This window comes from Ascaphus truei, chromosome 1 (genome assembly GCF_040206685.1).
Source record: "Ascaphus truei isolate aAscTru1 chromosome 1, aAscTru1.hap1, whole genome shotgun sequence".
Classification (NCBI taxonomy): Eukaryota; Metazoa; Chordata; class Amphibia; order Anura; family Ascaphidae; genus Ascaphus; species Ascaphus truei.
In genome coordinates this window covers 502,707,987-502,727,650 of record NC_134483.1, presented here as the reverse complement: position 1 = coordinate 502,727,650, position 19,664 = coordinate 502,707,987, and the positions used below count along the sequence as shown (strand labels likewise).

The 19,664-nt window shown below is 43.0% G+C and overlaps 1 protein-coding gene across 1 annotated transcript in view; it reads right to left on the bottom strand.

The window, feature by feature from the left end:
• The window catches only part of STK32B (serine/threonine kinase 32B), a 254,262-nt gene that overhangs the window by 130,623 nt on the left and 103,975 nt on the right, over nt 1–19,664 (bottom strand). The window contains exon 4 of the mRNA XM_075569517.1: nt 12,780–12,953. Within this exon, the coding sequence (XP_075425632.1) occupies nt 12,780–12,953 (174 nt within the window). The remainder of the gene's footprint in view (nt 1–12,779; nt 12,954–19,664) is intronic.

Sequence of the window (19,664 nt, the reverse complement as noted above, 5' to 3'; positions counted from 1 at the left end):
AAATAAAACGTTCAACTTACTGTACCCTGCCATCATGAATGGCATCCTGGTCTGAATACTCCAGGTCCATGTCCTCCGATTCCAGCAAGAATACAAGAAACAATTCAATCTAATGGCTCCTAACCCCTTTATCACCTTAGCGGTTAATAACCGCTATAGTAATTAAGGGGTTAACCCACTCCCCCGCTACCCACCCGGGAGGCCTAACCACCCACCTCGAGACAACTATACCCACCCTCTACCCATTGATTGGCATACTTTAAGACCCACCTTAAGACACACTTGCTTAAATAAGCCTATGAGTAGCACCGTGGCTAATACTATACACATGATACATAAAGCTTGGCCCCTGCAAACACACTTACCAGAATGCCCTGTATGTTTTTCCTACCTACCAATTAGATTGCAAGCTCTTCAGAGCAGGGACTTCTCTTCAAAAATTTTACTTTTATGTCTGAAGCACTTATTCCCATGATCTATTTGTTATTTATAGGATTGTCACGTGTATTACTATTGTAAAGCACTATGTAAATTAATGGCGCTATATAAATAAAGACATACATACATATTTGTACATCATACCCATATAATATGGACATGATAAGCCACTATATGTAAGGAATCCGTTTCTGGCTTTAATTCTAGCCTTGCAGATCTCTGCAGTTTTCAAAGCCTCCCTCTGGCAATCAATTTCACATGTGCTGCCTTTCACTACAGCGTCAGCCCTGTGCTCCGTAATTGGAGGAATGCTCACACACCTCCCTCCTGTGATTGGCTCTCTGCCCTTTATATACTGTTCCCTCACAGTGCCTCAGTGCCGAGCATAGTCATTTGTCATAGGATATAACTGTGTTTGCCACAAGCTACCTGTTTGGCTGTCCTATTCCTGGTTCTTGTTCCTGGTTCTGGTTCCTAGTTCCTGTTCCCTGTTCCTGGTTCCTGGGGCCTGTTGTGTATCTCCATTGCGGAGGCCGCGTCCTGGTTCCTGTGCTTAAGCATTGAATTCCCAGTGTATCCTTCTGCTCCCCGTTCCTTGAGGCCGGCTACCTTTCCCATAGCAGAGGCCTGCCTTCTGAGTCCTGAGGTCTGCTGCTCTCTCTCCGTGCAGGGGCCTGTTCTGGACTCCTGCGCTGAAGCACTGGTTTGCCAGTGCTGCCCTGCAGTGTGCCTAGCCCGGTCTGCCTTCTCCCTTTGCAGTTACCGGTACCATGGGCCATTCCCGCTCCTCGCGCAGAGGCCACTCCCGCGCTGCTGCTGCTCTTTCGCTGAAGCGGAGCGCACTTGACTTCCCGTTGCCGAACCCCTGTTTGGATATCGATGCTGCTACTGTCTCCAATCCTGACCCTGCTATGAACGACTACAAACAGCGCAATCCTGAACCGGCTGCGCGGCCTAAGGTCGGTGTATTCACATCCCCACCTCAGCCCCGTGGTCCGGTCCCGGTTTGTGGCGAGTACGACCTTTACACTATAGCAGTCAATGGTCACCCTAAAAAAAAACATGAAGGCCAAAAATACACAAAAATAAAAGATACACAAGCACCTAAAAACATCAATTCAAGAAATAAAAGCACTAGCCAAACAATCAATTAAATACATAAAAGCACTAGGCGGCAAATTCAATAAATAAATTAAAGCACTAGACAACCGATCAATTGAAGAAATAAAAGCACAAGCCAACGAAACAATTAATGAATTTAAACCAGTAGCCAACAAAACAACTAATTAATTTAAAACGCTAACCAATCTTAAAATGTACTAAAAACAAGCCACCCAAATTCCAAACAATTTAATCCAAACAATAAACAGAAATCGAAAAAAAAACAATTAATAGAAAACAAGCATTTGCCAAAAAATGCATTGGCTGTCACTGTATTTATCTGGCACAGATTAATACAATATCAGTCAATGGGCAAGCAAATATACAAACATAAATAAATACAATAAAAAACCCTGAAAAAACAATAATTTCATACATTCAATATTTTTCTTACCTTTAGAAGTCTTCACCCTCTGAATCCCGGCGTATCTGGAAGCTCTCGTATCGCAACGTCATCACATGTAATCCAACGCCATCTACCTCGAAGACCAGCATCAGGTAAAAAAAAATCTTCTTTCTTTTACTGTATATTCTATCACCGTCTTCTGTCTTCATCTGTAATTATTTTTATCTTTTCTTTAATCTTCTATCTTCTTCTTTCAATACAAGCCCCATAGTAAATCCACAACAGGATGCTGTCTCGTCGGCTTCTTGAGGTAAAATGAGATTTACAACCCTTTTATATGGCCTGTGACATCACATTTTAGGGTCAGATGGTACAGCTCCAATCTGATTGGATGCTGTATCATGTGCCTGCCTCTTTGTTTTTTTAAGGATGTGACGTCATTTCCAAGGGAGGTACTAATTAAAACCTTAAATCCTTAAAACCACATGGCTATATCATATGGTATTACAGCCAATGGGATTGAAGACAATCCTATTGGTTGCTGTACCATGTGATAGGTCACATTAGTTCAAAAGGATGTGACATCACTTTAAGAGATGATGTATGTCACATCCTTTTGAATGAATGTGACCTATCACACTTGGTCCACGCGCCAGAGGATGTCTATCTTTTTAGTTTTCCATTTTTCTTGGAGGGACGTGGAAATCCCTCCCCTCAGGACTCCGGAAGCAGGACTGAACACCATTTGCGTGTGACCACCATCAGAGATCAGAGACCATTTTTTCTGACCAGTACAGTTGTATACCTAATCTGTATGTACACTTTTATGTCACTTTAAGGAAATGGATCATTTCTTTTTCATGTATATTAGTAGTTAGGTGTTAGTGCTTCTTTTTCAATTTCCCGGGACAATAAGCCTAGGGATCTCCTCATCAACCTGCCCTGGCATTGACTAAGCTAGCCATTTATAAGACCAGAAAGCAGTGTTTGGAAGGGGATGTCCCAATAAACATTGTGGCCATCGTTCAGGTGCTGGCCCACTCCCATATCCGGGCAGAGTACACATAGACAGAGTCTGCTGGGATGACTCAGAGTTTGCCTCCCAGTGGGCGTCAGATGGTTTGCTCTGCTTGGTATCCTCCCACTTTGGATTATTTTATACTCAACCTCCATATTTAGTGCACTTTCTATTTACAGTGCACTGATTACCGTTTTTTGTTTATATGTGTTTGTCCAGCTCTCTGTTTCTTATTTATATCAGAACGTCATTCATCTGATTGACAATTAGTTCACAGCTAGTCAAAAGAGTTCTCACTTTAGAAGTGATTTGTCATAATTCAGTGCTACTAGAATAGAATCCATAGACCACAAAGATTACATGAGTTAAACTCATATAGACTTCTTGGGCGGGGGGTAATTGCTGATTTAAAATGTACAATAGTGAAGTCTAATGTTTGGAAAATATGTCAAACAATCAACTGGTACTTACTAAATCAAACTACTGTATGTATTTGCACAAATAACTGTAGTTTTTGGTATAGCATACTTTAGGTAGCAGTAGACTTTACTTGACAGACATATGTATCAAAGTGCTATACTTATACACTTATTTATACCAAAGTATACCGATATACCTAGTTATATAAAAGTGACTTTTAAGGTAAAGCAAACAACCATTTACCTATTATTAAATGTGTTATGTTTTGAGCCCTCTGTTATTAGACTATAAGGGATCTGTCCGAACATTCAGGTTGAATGTTTACAGAAAGTGACATCATCTTTTCCAAAGCTAAGGGGTTCTTCTAAGTTGAAATCCAAGAGACAGCCCGAGCGTGGATTCTTTGCTCTTCAGAGTTCATAATAAGCCTAAGACACCAACATAATGACTGGAATCGTGTCAGAACCAACAGGACTACAACCCACAACCACTGCTTTTCTAGGCCATAGCTCTAGCAGTGTGAGCTAAACCAGCTGATGGCTAGCACCCCTGTCACAGCTGGGCTTCACCTCATTTTTATTGTGTGTGTCAGAAAACATGTTTTATTTAATCTGTTATTGAAAATGAAGAGAGAAAAGGTAATCCTTTAGATGAGGTCTACTCTTAAATACTCGATGTGCGTAAAATACCACTTAGATATATTTAATGACCTGGACAAAGTAACTTTGAATACATATGCAATACAGAGACAGGATGGTTGGGGGAGGAACATGAAACAGATAATGAACTAAATAGGATAGCGGGATGGGGTAATAGCAAGGGTCAGGGAGGTAGAATGGGGGAAAGTGGGAACTTGGCAAGCAGGGAGACACCCATATTAAATACAGATAATACTAGTAAACTTCTCAAGATAAAATACAATTGGAATAGAAAGGCAGGAGCATATAATATAATACTACAAACTTGACTAAACCTTAAATGCAGGCTTGCTAATGCAAGAAGCCTGACAGATAAAATGGCGAAGCTTGAATTAATAGCTACAAGGGAGCAGTATGATATTATAGGCATTACTGAAACATGGTGGGATGAAATTCATGACTGAGGTTCATTTAGAGGGTTATTCCCTTTTTCAGAAAGATCCAGCAAATAGAAGAGGAGGTGGAGTATGTTTACATGTTAAACCGGATCTAAAACCTATTATAAGGGACAATGTTTATGAAGGGAATAATGAAAATGTAGAGACCTTGTGGATAGAAATTAGCAGTGGAGGGAAAAGTAGAAAAAAATGTTTGTAGGGATATGCTGTAAACCACTAGATATCTGCGAGAGAGATGAAGCAAAAATACTTTTGCAAAAGGAGAAGGCATCAAAATTAAGTCCTGTTTGCATAATGGGTGATTTTCATTATCCAGACTGGGGCAATGAGATTAGCATTACAATGAAAGGAAACAGGTTTTTAGGGGTGCTTAAAGACAAATACATGTCTCAAAATATTGAGGAACCAACCAGGAGAGCGACAATACTGTAATAACAAATATTCAAAGTCCAGAAACATTTGGGAAACAGTGATTATACTGTACCATGGTCTCATTTGAAATAAATGATCAAAAATCATATTACATGGGTTCAAACAAAGACTTAAAATGTTAAAAATGCAGATTTTAATAAATGGAGGAATAATCTAGAAGGAATATATTGGGGTGATGTTTCTACAGGTGAAAATGTGGAAGATAAATGGGCAGTCTTTAAAACATTGTTAGAAAAGCACACTTATCAGTGTATACCCTTAAGTAATAAATATAAAAGAAACAAGTCTAAACCAATGTGGCTACATAAACAAGTAAGGGAGGAATGGAAAAGGAGAGACAGGCATTTAGATTTTTAAAGTCAGAAGGGATGGAATCAGAAAGATAAGGAATGCAACAAAAGAGCAATCTAATTAGCAAAAATTTGAAAAGGAAAAAAGGATTACAATAGAAAGTAAGATCAATCCTAAAAAAAGTTCTTAAATTACCTTAATAACAAATCAACGAGAAAAGAAAATATAGGATTCTTTCAGTGTGAGATGGGCAGGCATATTATTGGAGATAAGGAAAAAGCAGAATTATTAAACAAATTCTTTGCCTCTGTATTTACCAGGGAAGAATCAATTGCAATAGTAGTGTTGCAGGAGGAAGCCACAACCTCTATATTAACAAACAATTGGTTAACTGAGGAAGAAGTTCATAGGCGGCTTGATAAAAATTAAAGTATATAAGGCACCTTGCCCCGATGGCATACTGTATATCCAAGAGTTCTTAACGAGCTAAGTTCAGCAATAGCCAAATCATTACATTTAATATTCAATTACTCAATTTCCACAGGCTCAGTACCACAAAATTGGCATAACGTAGATGTGGTGCCAATATTTAAAAAGGGAGCTAGATCACAAACAGGGAATTACAGACCTGTAAACCTAACATCAATATTGGGGAAGCTACTTAAAGGTTTAGTACGGGAAATAATTTAAGGAATACCTAATTAAAAACAAAACTATTAGTAATAGTCAGCATGAATTAACAAAGAAATCATGCCAAACTAACCTTATTAGTTTCTTTGAAGAGGTAAGTAGGAATTTAGATTAGGGTAATGCAGTTGATGTGGTCTACTTAGATTTTTCAAAGGCTTTGATACGGTTCCACAGAGGATATTGTACAAAATAAAGCAAATTAGACTTGGTAGACAATGTGCACTGCAACACATCAACCGTTTTAGCTCACACTACTAGAGCTGTTTTTCTCAATAACAGAGATTGTGTGGGTTCAAATTCTGATCCTGTTGGGCCTGACACCATATCCCATTCCTAAAGTGCCTTAGGCTAAGGCCCCGCTCCCAGAGTCAGCGCGCCCGCACTGCAGACAGGTGGGGCGCTGACATACACAGACCGAGATATGCGGTCTGTAGGGAGCGGGAGCCGGAACGGGAGGTGGGCGGGAGTGGGAGGCTTGACAGGGAGGGGGGGCGTGGCTTGAGCGGAGGGACCCGCTACTCTCCCCCCCCCCTCCCTCCCTCCACGGGCTCGGGCTGGAGCTGCTGATGGTAAGCAACACACACACACACACACTCATACACACACACACACACACACACACACACACGCAGGCACTCATATACACACACACACACACGCGCACACACACAGGCACACACATACACACACAGGCAGGCACTCACGCACTCAGACACACACACATACACACAGACACGCACTCACGCTGCTTTCACTCCACTCTCCTCCCCGCCCCCCGAAGCCTCTCCTCCTCCCGAAGCCTCCCCTCACCATTGGCTCACAGCCACACCACGTGACGCGTCAAAGCTAGGGATCACCATTCTCTTGTGTCCCATAGCGGCTGACGTGCCACAGCGTGTAGTAAGCTGTGCAGCCAGGGGGGACCGGGACCGGCTCCACAGGATTCCCCTGCTGGTGGGGAACTCGCTTGTGGCTGCCCGCGCCACCGAGCGCAGCGGGACCGAGGCCTTAGACTTGTCAACACAATAATACTTTGGGTGCTATGGGAAGCAAGTGGAATAGCTTCTTGCAGTTAGTAGAGTTTTATTTATTGTAAAATAAATTATTTTAATTTAGTAGTGTCTGGCACGGGCAGATGGAACGGTGAATATTTTTGTCCCTGTTCTGTTATACCGTAGCCAATTTTGCTCATATCTGTTATGTAGCACCAAAATTAGTGCATATACCTGTAGAAGCTCCCTCCCCCTGGCTTCCTTTAAAATCAGACCACTTCCACTTCCTGGTCGGCAGTTTAATGTTCCTTGTGGAGCACACCTGAGATACCTGTGAGATACGCTAATAGCTAGATTAGCTACATGTATGAGCAGTGAGCAGCTCAAAAGTAGGATGTGACAATAATACTCAACACTGGTGCTAGCCATCAGCTGATTTAACTCACACTATTATAGCTGTGGCCTCGAAAATCAGTGGTTGTGTGTTCGAGTCCTGTTGGGTCTGACACCATTCCAGTAATTTGGTTGGTCCCTTAGGCTTATTATCAACTCTATATAGTTGGTATGGAAATCCTTTTAAAAAGTGTGGGACAGTACTCATTTAAACATACTTTGCGTAGCTCTCTCTCGATTCAAATTCGGGAATAAATTTGCCCATCTCTATTTGCGAGTCAGAATTATTTGCGCTTGGTAACTTTTCGTATGTTTGACTATTGGTCACACAAGCAAAATACTGTAATTATGTGCAAGATCGATAAAGTATCAGATTCATGATCTCTTCATCTTCATCTTCTACACCCATATTGCTCCAAGCACTGCTGATTTTTATATGCAATTCCACTATTAAGTAAGTTCTAAAACAATATATCAATAAATGTATCTTTAAAGCTTGTGTCTATGGTGAATTAGATGAGAAATATGTCTTCTGGCAGAGATTGGTGGGGGGCCACAGAATACGCAAACTTAATAGCTCTTTACAAGCACAGTAAAAGGACAAAGTTCAGCCTAAGTTTGTTGGTAGATGACACAAGAGACAATAATTTATTAATGGTACAGCAACCTTTCCTACTCACATCAGTTCCACTCTATTAAATATATTACACAATCAGTTTAGTATCTGAAGTGTGTCCTTGAGTTTAGATGTCTAATGCAGTTTTATGGATAGATTCCCCTTTTAAATGTTAACTGCTTTCCTTTGAAACTGTTGACTTTTTCATTTCCTTCTTTTCTACTAACTCAATAATCAGGGCTGCTGACAGCGGGGAAGAGTCTGGAAAACTTTTGCATCCAGCTTTCAGGTCTGCAATTGGTGCCAGGCCCCAGCTCTCCCCAGCTGCTGTAGGCCTTTCTCCGCTGCCAGTCCATGCGAAAAGTTGGGTCCGCCCAGACACAACTTCTGCATACAGGTACATGTGCAGGACTGGCGCAGCATCGGAGACCTGAGTTCAGCACCAAGCTAAGTGTGTGTTGTGTGTAGGGGGGGTTTGTGGGGGTATTGTGTTTGTAGGGTTTTTTTGTGTGTTGGGGGTATTGTTTGTGGGGGGGGGGGAGGTTGTGGAGTATTGTGTGGGGAGATTTGTGGGATATTGTGTGTGAGTGGAGGTTTGTGGGGGTATTGTGTTTGTGGGAGGGTTTGTGGGGGTATTGTGTGTGGGGGGGGTTGTGGTGGCATTCTATGTGTACTTTTTTTTGCGGGGGTATGAACTGTGTGTGTGTTTTGCTTGAGGGTTTGTGGGAGTATTGTGTGTGTGTGTGTGTGGGGGGATTATGGGGCTATTTGTGTGTGGGGGGAGGACGTTTTTGGGGATAGTGTGTGTGTAGGATTTTTTTGTGTGGAGAAGTTGTGGTGGTAGTGTATAGAGGGGTGTGGAGTTAGGAGAATTGTGTGTAGGGATGTGTGAGTATTATGCATTAGTGGGTTTGTGGGGGTATTGTGTGTGTGGGGGGGAGAGTTTTCTGGGGGTATTGTGTGTGTGTGGGGAGGTTGTGGGGGTATTGTGTGAGCATGGTGGTTTTTGGGGATAGTGTGTGTAGGTTTTTTGTGGCGGCATTGTGTGTGTGTAGAGAGATATGTGAGGGTATTGTGTGTGTGTGTGTGTGTGGGGGGGGTATTGTGTGTGTCTCTGTGGGGAGGTATTGTGCAGAGATATTGTATGGCAGTAGGTTTTTGGGGGAATTGTGTGCGCGTAGGGGGGGTTTGTGGGGGTACTGTGGGTGGGGCGGAGTTTGTGTTCGTATTGTGTGTGTGGGGGGAAAATTGTATGGGTGTTGTGTTTGTGTGTGTGGCCAGTGGGGGGTGGGGAGGTGTGATTGAGTAGGAAATTGAGTGTCATGGGGCATTGAGTGAGATCAGATGGGTGCAGGAAGGGGTGTAAGGGGGAAGAGTGAGGGGGTAAAAAGTGAGCAGAGGTGGAAGAGTGAAGGGGGAATACATGGGGGGAGGGGAGGAGTTTGAGAAGGAGGGGAATAGAGGAGATCGAGAGAGCAAGGAGGTGTGTAAAAGAAAGTGGGGTAGGGGCCTGGTGGAAACTATAGTCCTGGGCCCTGGGCTCTGGGAAAGCTACCAGGCTGGCAATTTAGTAGTGTATGCTCCTGCGGCTCCATGTGAGCAAACAGAGGATTCCTACCTTGCCCTTCTCACTCCTTAACACCTTTAAAAAAAAACATTCATCTTACAGTCTATGTTTAAACAACACCAATCATCGGGTCATCTAAACAAGGCAAGATTTAGTCCAGCAAGTTTGGACGGTCCATACAGTTATTATTTCTGTATTCCATATTAATATAAAAACATTTAAATAATCACTTGCAGATGCTGATTTCCTCAGAACACGGATCACCACAATATTCAGTATTCATCATTTACATTTGTTTTTATATTTGATATTTTCTCCTATGATGGTGCCTTTTACTAGACCAACATCATCATCATCATCATCATCATCTGCAGATGACAATGTTTGACAAAAAGAAGAGCCAAATATAAGAGGGTTGCACTGTGTGGCAGGTAAGTCGTTTGCATTGGCAGAGGGAGTGTGCACAGTGTCGGTAGATGCCTATAGCTGACAATTTCTTTTGATGAGGGTCCTGAAGTACGATAGGACGCACCGCACTGGTGGAAGAGCTCAGGGTGGAAGGGGAAGAATAGCCAAAATTCTTGAGAGAACACCTGGGATTAAAGGAGTGAGGGCAACACCAGGGGTAAAGGTACAGTAGCATGCTGAACAAAGGAAGCATAAGTCAACACTATCAAATAAATACTTATTTCAAACCAGGCTTGAGGAGGGCAAAGCATTAACGATTCAGAGCTGAAACCATGGCAGAGTAAAGGGCTTGCTCTTGATTTTTCAGCTAGCGAAGGAGACTTGGAAATGCTTAAAATTTCATGGCAGAGTTCAGCTGTGATTAATTGATCATCCTGCTGTAGGGAGGCAGACAGAAAGCCGGGCCTGGAATTCCTACTTTCCCAGGCAACAAATACTGACTATAGCCTTCCAATTAGTGTATATATATGTTTGTTTGATATATATTTATACACACACATACTGTACAGGCATACCTCACATTAACGTACGCAATGGGACCGGAGCGTGTATGTAAAGCGAAAATGTACTTAAAGTGAAGCACTACCTTTTTCCCACTTATCGATGCATGTACCTTACTGCAATCATCTACGTGCATAACTGATGTAAATAACGCATGTGTAACAGGCTCTATAGTCTCCCCACTTGCGCACAGATTCGGTACAGGTAGGGAGCCGGTATTGCTGTTCAGGACGTGCTGACAGGCGCATGCGTGAGCTGCCGTTTGCTTATTGAGCGAGATGTACTTACTCGCGAGTGTACTTAAAGTGAGTGTCCTTAAACCGGGGTATGCCTGTATAGCCTTACCATGCCTGTTCTTTCCATGCTCTCTCACACAAGTAACTACAAATCACTGTATCAGGCAAATTACCCTAAATTGATTCGGACATTAAAAGAAGATATCAGAGTTTGGTCTACATAAAACATTTCTTGAATTGGCAAGATACACTGCATCAAAATTAATCTTCTCCCCCGTATACAGTACTTTTTCTGTTCCAGACTCAACCAATACGGTTAAAGGATATCCTTTCTCTACAAGCCCTAATCACCAAAGTTATTTGGAACTTTAAGAAACCAAAAGTTAGAGGAAGGATACTCAAAAGACCAGCATCGGCAGGAGGGTTAGCGGTACCTTGTATTACAGAGCGGCCCAATTATGCCAGATATCACAGTGGCACACAGATCCCAGCCGGAAACGGTGGGTAGAAATAGAGTGAGATATTTGCTCTCCAATTGAATTATATAATCTAATCTGGTCCCAAAAAACAATAATCATGTCGCAAGTCCTTTAAAGAGCCACTTTCCTCAATGGCCAATTCCTTGGAGGTTTGGGAAGCCACTAAATTTAAATGCGGGTTAACCTCTAGGGGTACGCTGATGAACCCTATATTCGATAACACCAACTTTGCTCCCGGCCTGAATAATCGAGATTTTACCATTTTGAAAAAAAAAGGAATTCTTAGACTTAGAGATTTGGAGGCAGGAAAAAATATTAAAACCTTTGAACAAATTAAGGCAGAAAAATAAATTTCCCACTCTTAATTCTTTAGATACTTCCAAGTCTGAGCATTTTATACGAAACTGTCACCCTTTCCCCCATTAACACATTTTTGAAAAGCTTTGTATTTTGAAAACAGACACAGAGGGACTGACATCTCAATTATATAAGGAGGTGATCTGTTCTGGTCCAGATTATATGCAAACATTGCAATTCGTAACACTATGTGAGTTAAACTTGGGGGAAACCCTAGAAATGGAAGAGTGGGAGGAAATATTGGAGGCTGTAGCAAAAAGCTCAATTTGCACGTCATTAAAGGAGAATGCATATAAAGTTTTGATGAGATGGTACCTCACCCCGCTAAAATGATCAAAATTTGTTGCAGGGTACTCCCCATTGTGTCCCAAACAAGCAGACTTGCTACACATGCTGTGGTCTTGCCCTCGGATTCGGCCCCTCTAGCTGAAAAATCACAGTTGGTTACAGAGGATTTTAGACCTCGAGATTGTGTTCAATCCCTGGCTGTTTCTGTTAAACAGGCCAGCACAACAGCTGTCCAGAGAAGAAAACAAGTTGGTGGCACATTTTGAAACAGCGACGAGATGCGTGATCGCAGCATTATGGAAGCAAAAGGATTCTCCATTAATCTCAAAATTAGAAACAACATTTGGTTTGTCTCTCAAATGGAGAAGCTTACAAGCCAGGTAAATGACACAGGCACCAAATTCCAAAAAGTCTGATTTCCATGGCTAGCCCAATCAGATATACCAGGGGTGAGTGTGACTACAATATTGCAATGATAGTTATAGGTGCGTTCTCGTTTGGCAGCCGATTAGTGGTAGTGGTAGAATAGTTCACACTTTCAGTATTTGTAACAGTTCTGAGCGGGTTGGTCCAGGTCCGTACATTGAGACGGAAGAGAGTGTGTAAGAGGTGTAGAATTGAATATAAGAGTGAGTCAGGCCTGGAGTGGAAGTTACCCTTTTCCCTGTCCCCTCCTCCCATATCCAAGTTCTGTATACCTTTCTTTTTATATTCTCTGGACATGATGTAATCGATGTCGGATTGTTTCATGTATTGTATGGAAAGTACATTCTGTCTATGCATTTTGGAAATAAAATTTGAGTTGCAAAAATAAAAATACATATACTCCATTGACTTTAAGAGGCATATTATATTGTTACCGACCCAAATAAGCCAATTTAATGCCCAAACGACCATTTTTGAAGGTTGCTATATATTTCTTTTGGTTAGAAGCTTTTATGACTATCATTTAACGTTAGATAAACAAGGAAGTGAACTTCGTTCTCTTACCTATGAATTATATGATGTCTTTGTAAATAGTCTAGTGCAAGTGAAATCTCACAGATGTAGAGTTTGACAGCTTCTTCATTAAAATGCACATTCTGCTGCAAGTGATAACGTAAATCTCCTCCAAGCAACAGGTCTACCACCATAAACATGTCTTCTTCATCTTGGAAAGAGTACCTGAAAAAAATAACACGTTGATGTAAGTATAGCACAATTGTTTTTGTTTGTTGTTCAATTCAATTTAAAATTCAACAGGTACTGTATTACTTGTGAGAATAATAGTGGAAGATGTATCACTCTGCTGGCTTCAACACGTTAACAAGCCTAGCAAACTATAATAACTTATTAATAAAGAATAATGGGTTTATGGCCCATATTCACTCAAATTTGCTATGTTTTAGCACCCCGTAACTCCTATTTAAATTAATGGGAGTTAATGCATGTTAAAGCTTAGTACCCATTAATGAATCTCAGCCTATGTATCAAGGCAAAAGAGGTGTAATTCTACAACAGAAAAAAAACTTACCATATGTATCAAAAGAAAAATCCAGTTGAAAGGAAACTATTTTTTTTTGATACATAGGATACATTTTTCTGCCCTAGAATTGCTCCACTTTTTCCTTAGTACAGTATATAGACCCCCATTGAGAGCAATTGATTCTTTTATTTGGATAAATCTGGTGCTGGTGTTTTTCCCTGGGTTTGCTGCCAGTAGACTTTGATACGGTACATCCGCCACCATTTGTCAAAGTCTCCTGGCTTTGAAGACTTTGACAAATCTGAGGGAAATAAACTGAAATAAAAAGCGGCACCCGATTTAATATAGCTAATGAATCCAATTTAGAGCTATGTGATTTCTCTTTGGTAAAGTTTGGAAATGACAGTTGCTTAGGCAATCATGGGAAAACCAGTTACATCTTCCACATCTAGGTGTGAAATTAATATAGAAAATTGATTTACATATAATCTGATTAACAAGGAAATCAGGATCCTCCCTCATTTATGTGAGAAGTTGCATTTCAAGTGCTCTACTATAACATTACTAACCGTAAATAACAGCTGTATGATCACCACAGGACTATAGACACTAGGAAAAGGTTGGTCACAATTAAGGCTTAATCCTTTATTTAGAACAGGGGAGTGCAACCTTTTGCAGCTGCGCCCCCTCTCTTCCCTGCCTCGATGCTCGTGCCCCCCTCCCTACCTGAGAGCTGCATTAAATTAAGATGCGGGATCATGTGACGTCACGTGACGCGTGTGACGTCACATCACATGACCCTTTAGCGTTATTTGATGCTGGATTGCCATAGCGATGCGTCACAGAGTGTCTACTGCCCTCCCTGGGTAGCGCGCCGTCCAGTTTGCGCATCCATGATTTAGAAGAGCAGAAGTAGGCCCCAACCACAATCACTTTAAATACTGTCCTGTCCCTATCTTCAGTACAGTAATTCATCAGTGGGTTGCCTGTCTGTGTGAAGTGTGTACATCGTTTTGCGTTTCCTTTTTGCTCTTGGTTTGAGAAGCATCTACTGCCTCTTCTCCTCTCCCACAATCTCATTAAAATAGGCCCTGTGTCTCTTCCTCTTCCCAACTACCTCTCTGTGGCTTAGCAGCAGTGAAGTCACATTATTTCCCCCCCCTCCTTTTTCCATGTTAAGCTCTAGTGTTTCTTAGCACTTCATCTCCCTCCCACCAGAATCAGGCGCCTGGTCTCCCACATCATTTAAATCATTCAAAGATCTCTATGTCCCTCCAGAACCCACCTCCTTACTCAATCCTCCAGCCCCCCACTCAGTCCTTTCTAGCTCTCCTCCTATATTCAGCCCTCCACAGTACTCCTATCCTCCTTTCAGCCTCCCCCTCATACTTTCACTCAACCCTTTGTTCTTCCTCTCTCCCACTGGCCATTTTTTGTCTTTTTTAGGCTCCTATATCCTCACCGAATCCCATCTCCAACACCCAATACTCCCATGCAGGGCTGCAGACAGACTTCCCGGGACCAAAGACTAGAGTTACATCCGCCCCCCCCCGTGTCGGTGGTATTGCGAGCCCCCCCATTTCACACCCATGTATATCTCTTCCTTCTGTTTCACTCCTCTTCCTCACTCACCACCCTCCCGCCTCGCATGTATTTATTTCCCGTGTCTCACTCTTACTCCCTCTTTTCCTGACTCACTCCCTCTCTCACCCCTCTCACTCGCCCCCCACCTTCTGTCAAATACCCCACTCTCACACAATCCCCCCCACAAAATATATACCAAAAAACCCCACCCCCAATACATAATAAAGACTAATACATATTAAAAAGACACCCACCCACGCCCAATACATATTAAAGACACCCACCCCCCAATACATATTAAAGACACCCACCCCCCAATACATATTAAAAAGACCCCAACTCTCACCAATACATATTAAAAAGACCCCCACTCCCCCAATACATATTAAAAAGACCCCCATTCCCCCAATACATATTAAAAAGCCCCCCACTCCCACTCAAAACATATAAAAAGATCCCCACACCCTAATACATATAAAAATACCCCCACCCACCCCATACACATAAAAAGAACCTCACTCTCCCAATACACATAAAAAGACCCCCACACCCCATCAATACATATAAAAGAACCCCACTCCCCCCAATACATGTAAAAAGAGCCCCCTCAAAAACATATAAAAAATTGACTTACCTTGGGGATGGTCAGGCGGGGTCTGGCGGCCGGTGCTGTATGTTGGCCCCAATTTCTGGCCAGGCCCGGCAGCTGGGCATGGCCAGGCCTTTACTCTCCATCAGCTGCAGGCCTCTTCCAAATTCAGCACGCTCCGGAAGCTGAGGCCCAGCTTAATTCCAGCGCACTGATAGTGAGGCCCATCGCATGCCGCAAGTGTTGGAAGCTCAGCGTGGGACACAGAGTGAGGAAGAGGCCTGCAGCTGATTGAGAGCTGGGGCTCAGCCTCGACCGGCCGCCGGGCCTGGCCAGAGGTTGGGGCCAACTTGCAGCGGTGGCCGCTGGGCCCCTGTCAGCTACTGGGCCCGGGACACCTGTCCTGGCTGTCCCCCTTTGCAAAGAATATGGATTTGCGTGGAAATGGGGAAACTGTTTATGGAAGGAGGGCTGGGGAGCAAAGAATAACCTGACATCTGACCTGTAAACAGAAAGTTGGCAAGCAAAGAACTAAAAGAATGGCTGGGGTTTTATATCCAAAATAAGATGGCAGCTCACCTCATGGACTGTTCTAATTCTTGCCAATTCTGGGCCTCAACTTGACTCCTCTGCACACCCTTACAGGTGTAGGAGGAGTACTGCAGGAGGGATTCTTGAGAAATGGTGAACTTACAAGGAGTTATTACATTTCTGAAAACTGGGGGAGAGTCTGATGGAACATGGTAGGGAATTCCAGAGAGAGGGTGCAGTACAGGAGAAGTTTTATAGGAGGGAGTAAGAGGAGGTAATAAGGCAGGAGGAAAGGTGGATGTCATGGAAAGAGTGTAGGAGGCATTTAAGGCATATATTCAGAGATGATGGCAAAGATGTACTGTAAGGAGGGACCGCATTGTTGAGAGCTTTCTAAGTCAGAGCTAGGGATTTAAATGTGGTTCTAGAATATATGAAAAGCCAATGTAGGGACTTGCTTTGCTGTTTTCAGACCCTTTTTGGACCTCTCCAGCCTTCACCTCTGCTTGTTATTGACCATCATTACCTGTCAATCACCAGCCCTGGCCATCACTGCCTGCCACCAGCCCTGATCTCTATCTGTTTACAGACCATTTTAACCTGCCTGCTAGCCTGTGCCAGCCACTGGACTCCAGCCCCACAGGCACTCCCTGTGACAGAATTAACAGGCCCTTTATGGAGTCGTCTGGAACAGGATACGCTCTGGCTCAGTAAGTGCCAGTAACATGGCACATGTTATTACAGACATACAGGACAACCGGAGCATGTACTTACTCAGCTTGGCAACACAGAAACTCAACAGCAGGAATTATGTGCTACCCCTGTTACACTATCAATTGTGCAAGACCAAGTTGTACGTACAGTATACATCGTTGGATTGTTGGTGCAGAGGTTCAGCAGCAGGACTTACAGTATGTGCATCCCAGCCAGTTGTACCTGTCCAGTCTACATGCCATCTGCCTCTTCCAGAAAAGTTTGGGAGTGACTAGACCAGTTTAGAGAATTCCAAAAACAGTGCAGACTCCATTTACAGATGTAGCTTGCTGTCTAAACTAATTATGTTGCAAAATTAGTACTGATTGTGTCCTTATTAAAAGATGAGGGCCTTTCCTTGGTATCCCCTATTGTGGAGTAATATAGTCCTCTTTTAAGGAAGCTGCAAGACTTCCTGGACATTATAAGCCAAGGACCCAATGACCCAAATTGCTGTGCTATGGCAGCACCAATTCTGATTAACCTACACCTTGCACCTACAGATGAATCTACCGTTCTGTGCCACTTGACAGGGAACATTTGTGGCAATCTCTCAGGCTTCTCATTTGGCATAATCCCCCTGTTCACAGTGAGTTGGCGAGTTGTGTAGGGCGGGGAGCTGTCGACAGCGAGTTTGTCCCTCCTGTATTTATCTATGACTATATCATTGACAAGTATGAATACTTCAAAAATTCACCAAACCCTCGTTGTTGGAAGAATTATGTATGACATAATCTGAGATTTACCTCTCTTTATATGTATGACATAATCTGACTGTGAATGACCGCTTTATTAGGACACCACGTCCTTGTTACAAAGGAGGTTTCTGGGCATTGCACCAATCTTTTGCGGGTATGTTTAATCACGGCAACTTAAAAAGGAGAAAGATCGGGACCACCGGGTATGGAGGGAGACACAGAGGGAGAGAGACACCAGGGTAGGAGGGAGACACAGAGGGAGAGAGACACCAGGGTAGGAGGGAGACACAGAGGGAGAGAGACACCATGGAGTGACGAGAGACACAGAGGGATAGAGACACCATGGAGGGACGAGAGACACAGAGGGATAGAGACACAAGGGAGGGAGGGAGACACAGAGGGAGAGAGACACCATGGAGGGACGAGAGACACAGAGGGATAGAGACACCATGGAGGGACGAGAGACACAGAGGGATAGAGACACCAGGGTAGGAGGGAGACACAGAGGGATAGAGACACAAGGGAGGGAGACACAGAGGGAGAGAGACACAAGGGAGGGAGGGAGACACAGAGGGAGAGAGACACAAGGGAGGGAGGGAGACACAGAGGGAGAGAGACACCAGGGAGGGAGACATAGAGGGAGAGAGACACCAGGGTAGGAGGGAGACACAGAGGGATAGAGACACAAGGGAGGGAGGGAGACACAGAGGGAGAAAGGCACCAGGGAGAGAGACACAGAGGGATAGAGACACCAGGGAGGGACGAGAGACACAGAGGGAGGGAGACACAGAGTGAGAGAGGCACCAGGGAGAGAGACAGGGGCTATTGATCTATTGCCAGTTAGTTTATGTAGTTTTAGTCAGAAGATTAACGCTGTGGGGGTCATAATCAGGGACCCTCTGCAGAGTTTATCCTCTAGTATTTTTGCGACCCTCACAAATTTTCCTACGACCCCCTAGGGTGTCCTGACCCATCGGTTGCACACCACTGTAAAAAAGCAATAAGGCCAGCAGTAAAGCAGTAATAAGGGACTTTTTTACTGTGTTATTTTTAACATTGCAGATACAAATGAACCTGACAACGAGTAGTCAACGCAAAATTACATATTTACATGCTATTCACTAAACTCTGATACCTGGCAATATTGCACCACAGAAACAAATTAACTGCAATTTTTAACACTTTCTATATACTTGTCTATGTTTATAAAGGGTAAAGAGAGTAGTCCAGGCACACGGTCTTATCACAAAGTAGAAAATTTAATCCAGCATAAATCCAACGTTTCGGCTGCACACAGGCAAGGTGAGCCACCTTGACAAAGGCTGCCTGTGTGCAGCCGAAACGTTGGATTTATGCTGGATTAAATTTTCTACTTTGTGATAAGACCGTGTGCCTGGACTACTCTCTTTACCCTGATACCATTTGGGGACCTGGTAGCACGACCCCCCTTGTCTGTGGGCACCGGCAGGTGACATTTTAGTGCTTCATTGATTCTGTGCCAGATCACCTCTTTCTATTCTATGTTTATAAAGACCACTATAAACATATGCAAGATAAGACTGGCCAACCAAAAAAGTGCTAACAATATATAATATTAAGATTAAAGAACATATTAATCCATGTACCTTTAGAAGCCCAAGTGGCATCTAGTCATGGTCAACGCATTGAAGTGTAATGAATTGGTACCCTATTAAAGGGTTAAATACATTTCTGCCAGGCTTTTGTTTGTAACACATTCTCCTACGTAACCATATGGTAGAAAATTGTGACTCCACCCCCCACAATTGCACCCCTTGTGCCGATTCGAGCAGATGTCTATGCTGTCTCACTTGCTTTTATCACTAGCGTTACTTACAGAAGAGTTAACACATTTTTCAGGAATGCAAACAGGCTGCGTGTCGCAGCTCATTTATGAATAAATAATTCTTAGGGAATACGATAGTAATTCTAAATAATATCACTGCAATCTCATTTTGTAGGCCAAATGTTAATGCAGCTACAGTAAATCAACATTTAGGGCCTCATGCAGAGAGCATCGTTATTTCAAAATTCGCCATTTTTTGTACAATTTCGCGCAGAAACCGGCATAAAATGGCGAGTTACGAAAAACGCGCCATTTTGTTTTTTTTATTGCTAAAACTCGCCTCGCGGCTGGCAAGAACCTCCATCTCACCATTTTTAAAACTCTCCGAATGCAGAGAGGTACGAACGGCATGTAGCGGCTGTTCGCGCCAGGGAAATGGCGCGTTTTTCTA